Raw genomic sequence first — 14,680 nt, forward strand, 5'->3', positions numbered from 1 at the left:
AAGTTGTGCGTAGTTGTTCTGCGACACAGTTCCACAAGGGGCTCGGGATCTGTCTCACATGTGTGGCCAAAATGGTGAGATTTAAATCCAGGTGAGGTTATTTGTCGAACTTTATAGGCGATATTTACCCTAATGTTGTCGTTTACATACATGTCATGCATGCATTATAATGTGTGATCCTCATGCTGTAGGTATCTGCTCTGTGAAGTATGTGTGGAGGATCGAAGCAGCTTGTTGCTACTTGAGGAGAGAGCAATATATCATGCCGTGAAAAATGCGGTGGCTCGGTCACACGGAGACTACGGCGCAGCATTGCTCATTCTGAGCTACGGAGGTACGAACCTCTGCAAAGTGGTCCTCAAATGTGGTATAAGGTCATGCACCATCAGATCTGCATAACTAGCTACCTAACTGTGCGTGATTTAATTTTGCCATTCGTGGTTTGGTCAAGTGCGCCGTTTACATCATGGATACATGCCATTTCATATATGTGTCGTAGCATTGCTGGCTGGTAGATTTGTATCACAGTCGCGTAAATGTTATATAGTTGGCTAATTGGATTCAGGAATTGATCTTAATCACCTAGTAAACAATCTCCAAGTTGCCTTGATAAATGGCAATGGTTTGAAACTATGCTGACTACTTTTATAAATAGTGTCTTTACTTTTTTTCCCATGCAGTGAAGTACGTGAATGCTCACACAGGCATTATCCTGATACGCTGTAGAAAGAGCCACTATCGGAATCTCTGGTCTGCATTGCCTTTCATCAGCTGTCTAGAGAACCGTGGCCAGAAAGTGCAGTGTTCCATCAGCTGTCTTCATGTTGGAGGTGAGGGGCTGTGGCCAGTCACCGGCCATTTTTCACCAATTTGAGAATTAATAATCAAGGGTCTTTGCTTGTGTTTGTGTTAAACATTCAGACACCACACTGCCTCGTGAAGTTGTGTGATTATACATTTAGATTTAGTCATTTAGCTGCAGACACTTTTGTATGGGAGATTACCCAACTTCAGTTTGTATACCTTCCATTTTTGCAGGAACTATCCGAACGTGCCAGAAATTTCTGGTGAAGTACAGCACTCAACAGCTCCACAGGATGCTACCTCACTGTAGAAATGAAGGTAAGTGTGGTATTCAGGGGGAAACTAGTCTCAGGTCACCTGCTATGACTTGGACACTTTGATACAAGAGCACATATTGTGAAAAATGTGTTGAAATTTTGCTATTGTTTTTGCCAAATTCTTCCAGAGAGAAATTCACCCACAAACATGTCTTACCCATCACTGCCTATACAATTGATGTGCGGTATTCATTTTTGAGCTCCGTCTTCACAATGCCTTTGATTTGCTATAAACATGCCAAATGGCCACATTTAGGGTAAATTCCCCTATGGTTGTGGGGAGGGTGGTCTCACTCTACAAGATTAGGGTACCACTTATCCAAAGTTCATTACTAGTTTTTGCCAGACTTGACATGTTCATGTCATCCTTTTCCCACTCATAGCTGAGAGAGATGAGGTGCGGAGGGCAGTGCTAAGCTGCTCTCTTGAAAAAGAGCGGGACGTTGAAGAAGAGGAGGATGAAGTGGAGGATGATGAGTGGGAAGATGAGTGACCATATCTGATGGGCTGAGTGCTGGTAGCGTAAGAGGGATGTTGGCATTGATGTCCCTGAACCTTCCTCCTGGTGCCACAGTGGAATGGGCTGGCCACTATGACATCCTGATGTTTCAGAAGCTGGGTATGCTGTAAGACTTAAGAAACAAGGAGTGAATTTCACTGAATTTGTTCAGCAGGAATGTGGGTCGCCGTTTACTGCTTTTGTGTATGCAATCTCCAATGCCCATGGAAGAAGTATAACTTCAATCGAACTCTCAGTATTTTCATATGATCCAAACTCCAACTATTACATTAATAGCCTATGTTGTGCCTTTCCAACTAGACAAACTTATTTGACTAATGTTTCCTTTTGATATCCATTTCATTTGAGATTTAACCTAAGGTTGGGTAACTTGTGGTACGCAATGGGATGAGTGAATGAAATGCTGCACTGCAGTGTGCAAATAAAATTGTAAATCTGTGTAAAGTGTGGCCTTCATTATTTGTTTGTTGTCCCAGACCATCACACAAACACACTTGCAGTGTTTCTTGAACCACCCACTCACCCTGTTTAGGCACCAGGATTAAACAACATGTCACTGAGGAATCAGTGAAATTGTGTCCTTCTCACAAAATTCAGGATATTTTGAAAGTGAAACTGATATCTGTTAAAAGTGTTTTACCGCACACATCTTTAAGACGAGTAAAAGAATAACCATGGGAATATCTCAGGAATGCTTTTCTCATGCTGCCCGAGCAGTTAAACAAGAGTTCTGTGAAGGTACTTTAATGGACACATAAATCAAACACAGCGATATGCTTTGTAATGTGTATTTAACGGCATTGGAAATTGGTTGTTTTCCCGTAATATTGGGATGGTAGGTAAGATTGATCTGTCTTCCTATAGACTTATTTTTACTACGTGATTGCACCATGTCTGACACACCACCCCAAAGCAAAATGCACTGGTCAGATTATGCTGTGCTATTTTTGGGAAAAATGTGCAACCACAACCAGCGAACAAGGTGGCTAAATATGTCTCACTGGTGTGGAGCCAACATAAACCTGTTATATGTAGTCTTATTCAGTTGACACAGTTGCCACAGTTGGTGAATTTGTGTAGATTCATGTACCAGTAAATATAGTGCTGGATGATTAAAAGTCTGAAGTATCAGATTGTTTTTAGGTCAGTTTTTCGCCAATAATACCACACTTCCCATAAACCATTGCGGCAGTCAGAATTTATATAAACCCGTCATCCGGGTCGTTGCGGTTCCTGTTTGGCGACCCGTCGCCATAAGTCCGACTTCGTTCTTGTGAGCGGAATTTGGGGAGATAAACCCACATATTTGCCCGTTTTCCACGCTTGGGAAGCGGCTATCGCCTTTCAGAGGCTCAGCTTTTCCCACGACAAGGAAATAGCTGCAATACCCGGGGTCCGGGCCCCGCTTTTTTGAGCACTCGTTCTCTTATTGTATTAGCTTCATTTACTGAGACGCCTGAACTGTGTCTCTTATTTTTCTCTGTTGGTTTGCTGTCAAGATGTCACCGTAATGGAGTCTCCGTGTTTGACAGAAATGATCCAGGGCCTTCGTCGCCTGACCCGCACTTGTAACAACCCGCTCACCTCTCCTTTTGTTCCGTTTAATGCTAGAGAGCTCGGACGCTCTCTCCCCCGAGCTCGGCCTCAAATCCTCTCTCAAGAACAACATGGAGAAAAATCCGAACAGCAACAACAAGGTTCCGCCCCGCTCGAGTTCTACAGGCCCAGCTCCTGGAGATTCTAAACCTAAAACAGGTAACATAGCTGGTTTTCTAACCTTGTTGACATCGCCATTGTGCCTCGATTAAGATTACGTATGGACGTTTATGTTTGTTTCAGGCTAGCTAAACTATTGCCTGTTTATAGTGTAACGATGGAGAAGGCCCACTGACTTGCATGGTTTTGTTAGTCTAATCGGTATGACGTAGGTAGAAAGCTAGCCGTCCACCAGGTACAGAAAGCAATTTAACGTTAAATATTGAGCTAACTTTAGTAGCCTGATAGGAATTGTTTTCTTACTTGCTTACATTTTATCGTCGTTGTCCTTGCTTATTGTGTTAAAATTGAGCATGTCTTACTTTACGCAGCTTTTTTTAGCCAGCTAGCTAACTGATAAACGTGGTAACGCGAACGATACACTTTCCAGCTGGCAAGCATACGTCATGTCTCCTGCGTTTATATTCAGTATATATAGGAGATCGTTTTTTTTTATGTTAACAGGAGAAATTAACGTCAACAGAAAGTATCCTTTGTTCATCGCGAATTGATGTTCGGACTTTATTTTAGCTAGGTATTAAAGTTAGTTTAAAGCAGTTGCGTCAGCGTGCTCATATGTCTTGTGACAGCTGTCCTCAATTTTTTGGTTTGGTTGGAACCCATGTGACGTCGTAGTTGCTTGAGATGTCTAAAAACGGTAGCTTTTAATTGGCCACAATTAGACCCAGCAGAAGTTATCGACACAACACAGCTACAACGTGACTTGGCCTCCCAGAGCAACGTGCATGGGATAGGCCTCGTCAGAACTTTGCACTCACACTGTAGAAAGTCAGCCTAGTCATGGGTGCAGGTCTACGGCACTGTACGCTTGAGGTTGGGTTCAAATAGTCTTGTCAGAAAAGTGCATAGTTGGCCTGTTTGTTTCAGACACCTACCCAGATGCACCCATACACCTGGACATCATGATTTTAGACTTATTTTTTGTTCAAGTTATTGCATAATTCTAAAGACCATAACAATTGGTGATGACTTCATTGATATTCCATGATTTGTGTTTTGATCCAATTTGATTTGGTTTTGGCTTTCAACTGAAAGACAAAGCAGGCTAATGTTATCTACATATTTTCTTTAATGGCTAAGCCAAGAAGGAAGACTACAACATTAAAATGTTAACCCCTAAAGGAAGAGTATTCCTGTGTGTGTGTGTGTGTGTGTGTGTGTGTGTGTGTGTGTGTGTGTGTGTGTGTGTGTGTGTGTGTGTGTGTGTGTGTGTGTGTGTGTGTGTGTGTGTGTGTCCACACATGGGGTGCGAGTGAGGGCAGAAGAGGTCGGCCCCTGTGCTATGCTGATAAGTGTAGTAGGCCTCCATCTGAGAGCTTGATGACATGAGCCTTAGTTCAGTGATGTTTTGGTTCAAAGGTGCAGGGTAGACCACACCAAAGAGACTACTAGTGTAGTGAACTACTTTATCTGTCTTGCCCATATGTCTACTAGTGGGTTGTCAGAGGCCTGGAATAAAGATGATACTGAACATAAGCTTTTGGTATAAAACTGACCTATTTCGTGGACGTAGCCTATAGCCATAGATGCATGTCTCTGTGTGCGGTGTTACACTTTATTATGTAAGGAATCGGTTATTTGTTTTGATTGTTTTACAAATATTATAATATAACAATTCTCTCCTCTCTTTGCATTGTCAGACGGTTAAAGGAATTAACTAGGCTATTTTCATAACAAACTGGGCAAGTCACGATGGTCTGCTAAAAGTGACTGATAATAATTTTTCTCTCTTCCTCTTTTTTTCAGATGGAAAGAATAATGGAGGCTCCAAGCGCTACACCCGTAAGCGGGAGCCTGCTTTCCCCAAGGCGGAGAGCTTCCCAGGTCCCCGCCGCACCACTCCACAGAAAAGCAAGAATTTCGACAAGAGACCCCCCCAGAGGGGCGGGGGTGACCGACAGTATGGGCTCATGGGCGGTGGGAGAAGAGAAGAGGTGAGGTGTATTCCACTGTGAAAGGAACTGTTCTCTATAAACTGACTTTCACTAGTGTGACACTATGACCCACTGAAGGTTGATGGCTGAGTGATGTCTTGCCATCTGTGACTCCAGCTAACAAGTAGTCACTGCATTAGTGCAAAGTGCAGCTCTGGTTTCTAATCTATTTAATATTCGCCAAATCAAAAGAAACTCTCCTGACAGTATTTGGGGGGTTCCATCCAGTGTGTGTGCTCCAAAACCCTGGTGGTGTTGCACAGTCCTGGCTCTGTGAGTGGGGAAACAGACAAAGTGCCTCAGACTGAGGCATACACTTTTCTAGCCAATCAACAATGGAGGGGTGCAATCTTATTGATAGAGCACTGCTCTCCCATGCCCACGGCTGAGGTGCCCTTGAGCAAGGCACCTAACCCCAATCACTGCTCCCCGGGCGCTCAAAAGCAGCCCACTGCTCCGGGTTAGTGTGCTTCACTGTGTGCATCACTACCCTGGATGGGTAAACAGTCACTAGTCACTAGGGCTCATTTCCATTTCCATTTAAGTGTTATCCAGCCAAAAGATGGGTGTACAATACTTGCAATCTGTATATTTTGTCCAAATCCATTTGAATTGACCCCTTCCACAGACTCCACACCTGACCTTGCTCTCCGTCCTCCCATTATCAGGTAGCAGAGGGCCGCCGGGCCGAGTTCAGCCCGGCTCAATTCACTGGACTCAGAAAGATAAGCCTGAATCACCTGCTCAACTTCACGTTTGAGCCGCGAGGCGGCCCGAACGGTGGTGGCGGCGAAGGCCACACCTGCTGGGGACGCCGCAACAAGTGGGGCCACAAGCACAAGCCCTTCAACAAGGAGCTCTTCCTGCAGGCCAAGTGAGTGCACCAGCCACGGCCCTGTACTGAGTGGGTGTGCGGAATTGGGCCTTCAATCCCCAGGACTGGAGTGGAAATTCTGTGAAAAACGCTTGCAGGATGTAGTTAATGGTCAGAAAAAGTGTTCAGGATTCTGGTTACATATTACTCTTGTGTCGTCACGTTATACTTGGTGTGGGACTCCCGGAGTCATGGAAAATCTAAATGGGTGGATAAAATGAACCATAATAATATCAAAGCAGGGTCTTCAGACATTTTCATTGTCAACTTTTCAAAACTTCTCAGAACCTACAAGTGCAAGAACTTCACACCACAGGTTGGGCCTTAAAATTGAATATTTAAGTTTAATTCAATAATGAGGTCAAACCTGTGGCGTGAAGTTCTTGCACTTGTAGGTTCTGAGAAGTTTTGAAAAGTTGACAATGGTTATTTAATTTTCATTCAATAATTAGGCCCATCCTGTGGCGTGAAGTTCTTGCACTTGTAGGTTCTGAGAAGATTTGACAAGTTGTCAATGAAAATGTCTTAAGACCCTGCTTTGATATAAGTCCATTTACATTCCATTTTATCCAACCATTTAACAGTGTTCAGGTTAGCTAAGCTACTACTCTACCTGCAGCTCTTTGGGATATAGATGTCTAACGTTAGTACTGCATGTGTTCTCATTGCAGCTGTTCTCATGATTGTGCTGTTGATACGAAGTGACTGAATTTCCTTGTCTCCTCTGTTGCAGTTGCCAGTTTGTGGTGATGGATGATCAGGACTACACGGCCCACTTCACTGACCCAGACACTCTGGTCAACTGGGACTGTGTGCAACAAGTGGTGAGGCCAGCGGATCTTCACATTGCCTCTGTTTCTGTCTTTGTTTCACACGCTCTTACTTACACACACACACACACACACACACACACACACACACACACACACACACACACACACACACACGCCCCCCTGCAGAGCATCTCCGGTCATGAGGGACCAGTCACTTGACACACTCTTCTGTCCCTCTCGCTCTTTCTGTTTTTCTCACGCACACGCACACGCACACGCACACGCACACGCACACGCACACACACACACACACACACTTTCTCTTGGCTGTCCTTTTTTAAAAGCAGAAAATGTCATGATGTGTCTATCACCTGACCTCCCTCTCTCTCTCCCTTTCTCTCTCTCTCCTCTCACCCCCTACAGAGGATATACAGCCACGAGGTGCCCTCCTGCCCCATCTGCCTGTACCCTCCGGTGGCGGCGCAGATTACACGCTGCGGCCACATCTTCTGCTGGCCCTGCATGCTGCACTACCTCTCCCTTGGTGACAAGAGCTGGTCCAAGTGCCCCATCTGCTACGAGGCAGTGAACGGGCCAGACCTCAAGAGGTCAGTCCCCTCACCTCATAGCATGGTGTCATAGCGCCGCACAAAGTCCTGCTGTTGGCGCTTTTTTGACCTTTTTGTAGTTTCTACATTCAATGCCTTTTTCTGACTGGTTCTGTGTTCTCCTGTGACACTCTTTATGTTCTCCTGTGACCCTCTTTACTCTTTATGTGCATATGTAATGTTGGGTGGTGTTTGCTAGATATTAGGTAGCCGTTACTGTAATAATATTCTGTGGAAGTTTAATTAGCTTAATGATGCTACTTGCTAATGAAGCTAATAATGTTGCGATGCTTCAGGCTACTGACCCTTGAAATGTGTGTCTGACTCCTTCACTCCTACCCTCCCGTACCTGCTGCAGTGTGGTTGCCATGGAGACCCGTCAGTATGTGGCGGGAGACCAGATCACCATGCGCCTGATGAGGAGGGAGAAGGGCTCACTGATGGCGCTTCCCAGCTCCCAGTGGGTCAAGGTGGAGGAGCCCATACGCTTTGGAGGTGTGTGTGTGGGTGGAAAGAATTGTATTGGTGGGCGGGTGGAAAGAAGTGTATTGGTTGGCGGGTGCGCCTCATTGGACCTGTGAAAGGACCTTTTAAATGTGTTACCTGTAAGGTCAGTCTGAGTGAAGGCTTACAATACAAGGCTCTCTACAGGACAATGCATTTCTAGCTGGACAAAGCATAATTGCAACAACAAAATGAAAAAAATGTCCTTCAACAGTTATGTCGGTCAGATAAGGCAAAATAAATGGTGAACTGGTAAAATAACCTTGTGTGTGTTTACAGATGGGCATCTAGGCATGTACTCGAAGCTGCTGCTGGCATCTGAGAAGCAGGTGTTGGGCATGCTGCAGGAGGAGAAGGAGGTGCTGAAGATCCAGTTCAGCCTGGAGGAGCAAGACCCACAGTCCTGTTTCATCCAGAGTGCTCTGCTCCAGCTACAGGTACACACACACACACACACACACACACACACACACACACACACACACACACACACACACACACACACACACACACACACACACACACACACACACACACAAACACAGCTCAGCCTGGAGGAGCACAGCCCACAGACCTGCATGGCAATATATACGAATACATTCAATATGAGACATGAGCTGGCTGATATAGGGCCTGATATTGATATCTGGAATATCTCAAACATCAGCCCCAGTTGCAGTTGAAGCCTTTTAGCTAGGAGTCTAAGTTTCTATTTGTGTTCTGTCTGTATGTGCGTGTCTGCAGGAGCAAGAAGATTTCCTGCTGAAGCGGACCTCTCAGGATGGGGGCGCTGTAGAGGGACTGGACCTGCAGAGGCTTTCCCTGTCTGACCCTCCCTCTCCTGAGGTACCCGTGGTCACACACTCCAGCACCAAGGTGGGTTCCAACAAATTATCCTCTGATTGATCAAACTCTTCAGGAGCTTTGCTGTTAGAAAATGATGCAACTACTGTACAATAACTCTAATCAGATTTGTATCCAAATGTGTTGGAAATTCACACACCTTACTCTTGGTTGCGTATCTCACAAAGCACTGATCTTTCCTCGTTGTGAATCGCATGTCCAAATCAACGTCAGAACTAGCCCTTTCACTGTGTACTTAGTTCTCCTCTGCTTTCTGTGTTATCCTCCAGCCGGTGCTGCAGTACTCCTCAGCGTTCGACGATGAGGTGCAGGAGGTGCCTGATGTGGACCCGGTAGAGGTGGCGGGGGAGGTGGCTGAGGAGGTGCCTGAAGAACCCGTTGAGGCCTCCTTTAACCCGATTGCTGACGCAGAGGCCCCACAGGCATTAGAGGGGCCACCTGCTGCTCACCAGAATGAGGCAGGAAGGCCCCAGACCTCAGAGCCCGGGCCCTACTACTACTTTTACCAGGGTGAGCCTCGACTGACCTTTATCAGTGATTGTCTGAGCAGCTGGGGTATTATACAAACACACTCGTATCAAACTACTATCATAAGCACGGCACCGTCAGCTGTACATGTTAAATATATGGGTATCTGGAAGGAGTGTGTGGTTGTGTGTGTTAATATTATTTATTTCTCGGTCTGATGTTTGTATGTCTGTGTGTATGTGTTTATGTGACTGTGATGTACTGTATTTGTGTATGTCTGTCTGTGTGTTTGTATGTGTGTGTTAATATAATGTGATGTACTGTATTTGTGTGTGTTCCTGTAGCGGATGATGGGCAGCAGATGTTCCTGCACCCGGTGAATGTGCGCTGCCTGGTGAGGGAGTACGGCAGCCTGGAGGCCAGCCCCTCTGCCATCACCGCCACTGTAGTAGAGGTGGAGGGACAGGCAGTCACCGAGGTAAACACACACACACACACACACACACACACACGCCAGCATAGGTGGAGATCCAGATACACATGTACATACACACTCTCAGAGGAGTATGAGTATTAAGAGCCTTATTGTGAAATTTACACACATACACTATTCTAGGATGGAAGGAGGATGTGTAATTTGATTGGTTGTTAAGCTCAAATATCAACAACCTTTTGCCAGAGTTGAAGACTGTACGCTAAATACTAGAATGGCCATGCCGTTCAGATGGGTAGACTGGCAGACTGCCCGATGGTTATACCGCTTTCATATCCCCTGAAAAATGTGAGAAAGTCAGTAATCCATCATTATCCTGTGTGTGTATGTAGGAAGTCCGCCGTCGGCATCGGTACCTGGCCCACCTGCCCCTGACCTGTGAGTTCAGCATCTGTGAGTTAGCACTGCAGCCTCCAGTCCTCTCCAAAGAGACCCTGGACAGCTTTGCAGGTGAGCTCCCTTTCCAACTGCCTCACATCTCTCTCACCCCCACACACAGACCTTGTTCCTTCTCTCACCCATTTTATGTTCATCTGTATGTCTGGTTCACACACACACACACACACACACACACACACACACACACACACACACACACACACACATACACATACACACACACACACACGCATTCACACGCATTCTATCCTCTGGCAAATTCCAGAAGCATGATGTCTCAGACTTGAATAAGCATGTTGCTCCTTGCCCTAACTCTGCACTCTTCCCCACCCACTCTCCTCTCGCCCTCAGATGACCTAGAGAAGAGGAAGCGTCTGAGGCAGAAGAAAGCGAGGGATGAGAAGCGGAGGGAGAGGCGCATTGAGATGGAGGAAAACAGGAAGCAGGGCAAATGTAAGTGCCATGGAGCTTCACCCTTTGTGCTCTCCTTACACTCCTAACCCCTCGTGCTTTAGTGAGTGGTGCTCTGATAGCCAGTCCTGACTGTATTTATGGTCTGCGTGGTTCCTCTGTTTTAATGGGTTAGGGTTAGTCTGTTTTCTGATGTCTCTTGTTCCTCTGGGTTCTACTGATCTATATGGTTCCCATATGTTCTGATGGTGGTTAATATTCCTGTTTTCTAATTGTGCCTATTCCTCTGTGTTTGTTTTTAGATCCCGAGGTGCACATTGGCCTGGAGAACCTGCAGCAATTCCCTGCATTTGGTTCTCCCCCCAACAGCGATAGCTGCCCTCCTGCCCACCCTGAGTTCCTTCTGGCTCCCTCCTCACCTCTCAGCTGCAGCCCTGCCTCAGGTAACACACACACACACACACACACACACACTACACACACTAAAATACAGTTGTAATGTGCACACAATACCCCATACAAAAACAATATTAGTGTAGTATTAAAATATGCATGTATTCTACTTGGTGATACAACTTTGTCATTATGAGCAGTCATTTAATTCCCTCTTGTCCCCTCGTCCCTCGTGTGCTGCTGCTGCTGCTGCTGCAGATGGATTGATGTTCCCCAGTCTGGGTGGACACAGTCCTGTTCTGAGCGTGGGCAGTATGGAGGAGGACTCCCACTGCATGTCCTTCGCCAAGGTACATACACACACACACACACAAACACACACACACACACACAGAGGTCTATTTTGCCCTACACGAAATATACCTCTACAGATTTGATACACATATACTAACATGCATGTAGTGATATTCTGTCACCTTAAAATGCATTAAAGCTTGTCCGTAACATTGATTCATGACATTACCTAATGCACAGTAGTCGTCTATGGAAATGTAAATCCGCTAACTGGCTTTTCTTCTGCTGCCATACAGATGCTCCGAGACGGCAGATCCAGGGCTGATGTTGGGCCTAGGATTACCCCAATGAAAGGTAAGATTCACACACCCCCACTCTACTCTCCTCATTTCTATGTGTGTAAGGATGGTGTTACACCTCAAATAATTCAACTTACATTTGGAGGTCAGTCCCTCAGTGATGGTGACCGGCAGTATGGAAATAATTGTAGAATTTCCTGGAAATGATCTTGATGGCTGAATCTAACTCCTTGCTTGTTTTTTCCTCCTACTGTCTTTTCCTTTCATCCCTCTCTCCTCTCCTCTCCTCTCCTCTCCTCCCTCCTCTCCTCTCCTCTCTGTCTGTTTTGGTCTGTTAGCAGACATGCTGCTGGCTCCCCCAGTGGCAGACAGTGATGGGGAGAGTGACGGCTCAGACCGGGTTCCTGTCCCCAGCTTCCAGAACTCCTTCAGCCAGGCCTTTGAGAAGGCCCTGATGCAGCTGGACCACGGGCCCACGGCCACCCCTCAGCCTGCTCCCATGCCAGGTGTGTGTGTGTGTGCGTGTGCATGTGCGTTTGCACACGTGTCTGTGTGTTAGTGCATGCATGTGTGCGTATGTGCCTTATTGTTTGTGTGTTTGTAACACAGTTCTTCTGACTTTTCTCCTGTGAGTTTACAGTTTGTGTAATTTAAATTCATCCTGATCGTTTTTGATGTGGTTCACCTATGGCCAGTTTTAGATGTTAGTCTCTGGATCCATCCAGTCAAAGCCACACCTTCACTTACTGACTAACTCTGTGTCTCTGTCTGTGGTTGCTCTGTTTTTCAGAAGAGAAAGGGGGAAAGAAGAAAAAGAAAAAGCAGAAGCTTCTGTTCAGCACCTCTATGGTTCACAACAAGTAGAAGACGGCGCGCGCACACACACACACACACACACACACACACACACACACACACTCCCTCGACTCATGTTTTCCCCACCCAGTTGTGTATCCTGTGTGCCCTTCAGCAGTATCTCATTCTCATTCTCCACTTTCTCAATCAGCTTTAGTTCTCAGAGTAAGTTAGTCCCTGTTCTAGCTGCTTATGTTAAGAGTGGCTTGCGAGTGCGAAGGCCTATGAAACACAGCATTGCCCTTCTGCACTGGCCACAGTTGGTCTTGCCCATTAGCCTCCATTAGTCTCCCAAACCATTGAGATATTCAAAGTGGAATGGTGTATTGAATATCAACATTGACGACATGGTTGACCTTACACTGCAGACTGGCCCATGCCCAGATGAATATGAACTCACGTCACCCCATCCCACAATCTGATGGACTTCTCACGCATTCTTTTTTTTTTTTTAAATAAGAGGCCATGTTTTTTATTTTGAGATGTAGTTTTTAAGAGTAATGGTGGATTGTTGGAGTGGGTAGGTGGGTGAAGTGTAGCAGTCGGCCAGCTGTAGATTTACCTTCCAGGACCCCTCTCCCACTTCGAGTCAGTTGCACCTTAACAAACCTGTTGCCCCTGCAAGCCAAGTAAGAAGCTGGCAGATTTTCTAGAGCTTTTTGAGGTCATAGTGTTAATTGCAGCCATCTTAACCTGAGCGATATTGCTTTTATGATAAACTAGATTGGAACATTCATCTCTGAAATGGTCTGTACCTCATCACTATCCTGTACAACATGATGGGTAGGCTGTTAAGTGTGTTTCTCAAACGTTAATGTTTTAAACTGAGTAAAATTAAGCAAGATTAATCTGGTTTTTCAATGCTTTTCACACCAACTACTTCAATACAGGTGTTTTCCTTCTCGCCCAGTGTTCCTCTCTGTAAAGCATCCAAACTCCAGGTCATAATTAGTCTGGTCTAAGGGGACCCATCAGATGAGCTGGTTTTAATGGTGCATCCATCTGCAAATGTAAAAGGGTTTATGGCCAATTCAGATTGATGAGGATTAAGAAAATAACAAATACAACAGATGCTGTCATTCAAATGACCACTCTAAGTAAAACTAGTTTACCCTGTGGATCCTCCTAGTGACCTGGCCTGGGGTCCGGTTCCTGTAATCCTCGTCCAAACCCTACATCACTATTGCTCTGTGTGTGTGTGTGTGTGTGTGTGTGTGTGTGTGTGTGTGTGTGTGTGTGTGTGTGTCAGAGAAAGAGAAACCATAGAGAAGTGCTGATCTGCTGTGCTAAGTATTGAGTGTAAAGACAAACGTAAGAGGAAATTATACAGAATATTTTTGTTTTGAGGGTTCTTTAAATATACTTTCATTTTTAAGGGTCGACTTCACAGGAATACAAAAAAGAAGCTTAAACTGACCTAAGGTTGGAATGAATAAAGATTATTATACACAGCCAAAGGGAGTATTGTCATTTTTTTGTAATGACCTCGTAACCAGCCCTCGGCACGGCCGTAACTCTCCACACTGGTGCTGAGAAACCGAGGCCCTGGGTAGTATGCTAGGGTCATTGATGCTTTGTGAAAGTGGTAGGTAACATCATCAGTGCTTTGTGAAAGTGGTAGGTACAATCAGTGCTTTGTGATGGTGGTAGGTGAAAGTGGGTAAGGATCTATTTGAAGACAAATTTAGTCGGATGATGAGAGAAACAAAAATGAAAATATCCTTTAAGCAGGCTTTATGACGGAAAATTGAGCTCTCACAAAGCATCATCTCCCATCATCAGGAGTATTGTATTGGCCTCACTGAGTTTCCTCATTCAGATATCCAGCAAGTTCAACACCATCACACAATAAGTCTTGGATGCTAAGGGTGAAATTGAGCTTTATCATGTGAATGGTGTGAAACTAATTCAGATACATACACCAATAAGTACAAGCAAGGTCATGTGTACAAATGCAGAGGATGGATACAAGCATGAGGCATTTAATGTCAGCAGAGAAAACCCACCCATGGATTGCACGCGTGTATTGGGCGATCCACAAATTCAGTTTCAACACTTCACAAGCGAATTGTAGATTTACAAATGACAGACCAT

At 45.4% G+C, this 14,680-nt stretch overlaps 2 protein-coding genes across 3 annotated transcripts; both read left to right on the plus strand.

The window, feature by feature from the left end:
- Positions 1–17: 17 nt before the first annotated feature.
- Positions 18–2,063, plus strand: pop5 (POP5 homolog, ribonuclease P/MRP subunit). Its single transcript, XM_080852189.1, has 5 exons — positions 18–91; positions 192–334; positions 681–830; positions 1,039–1,122; positions 1,505–2,063. Exons 1-5 carry the CDS (start codon positions 72–74, stop codon positions 1,612–1,614), a joined length of 507 nt encoding a protein of 168 aa, XP_080708315.1. The 5' UTR covers positions 18–71; the 3' UTR covers positions 1,615–2,063.
- Positions 2,064–2,888: 825 nt separating this feature from the next.
- Positions 2,889–14,043, plus strand: rnf10 (ring finger protein 10). Of its 2 annotated transcripts, none has more exons than XM_080852350.1 (17): positions 2,889–3,396; positions 5,164–5,351; positions 6,020–6,225; positions 6,959–7,049; positions 7,422–7,606; positions 7,965–8,101; positions 8,390–8,547; positions 8,855–8,986; positions 9,244–9,484; positions 9,787–9,920; positions 10,268–10,385; positions 10,686–10,787; positions 11,048–11,188; positions 11,397–11,488; positions 11,729–11,786; positions 12,070–12,237; positions 12,522–14,043. In XM_080852350.1, exons 1-17 carry the CDS (start codon positions 3,246–3,248, stop codon positions 12,593–12,595), a joined length of 2,376 nt encoding a protein of 791 aa, XP_080708476.1. In that variant the 5' UTR covers positions 2,889–3,245; the 3' UTR covers positions 12,596–14,043. The 2 variants fall into 2 exon arrangements, with proteins under 2 accessions (XP_080708476.1, XP_080708477.1); XM_080852351.1 differs by having other exon boundaries at positions 12,073–12,237.
- Positions 14,044–14,680: the final 637 nt, after the last annotated feature.

Source organism: Sprattus sprattus, assembly GCF_963457725.1.
Source record: "Sprattus sprattus genome assembly, chromosome: 15".
In the NCBI taxonomy this organism is placed as follows: domain Eukaryota; kingdom Metazoa; phylum Chordata; class Actinopteri; order Clupeiformes; family Clupeidae; genus Sprattus; species Sprattus sprattus.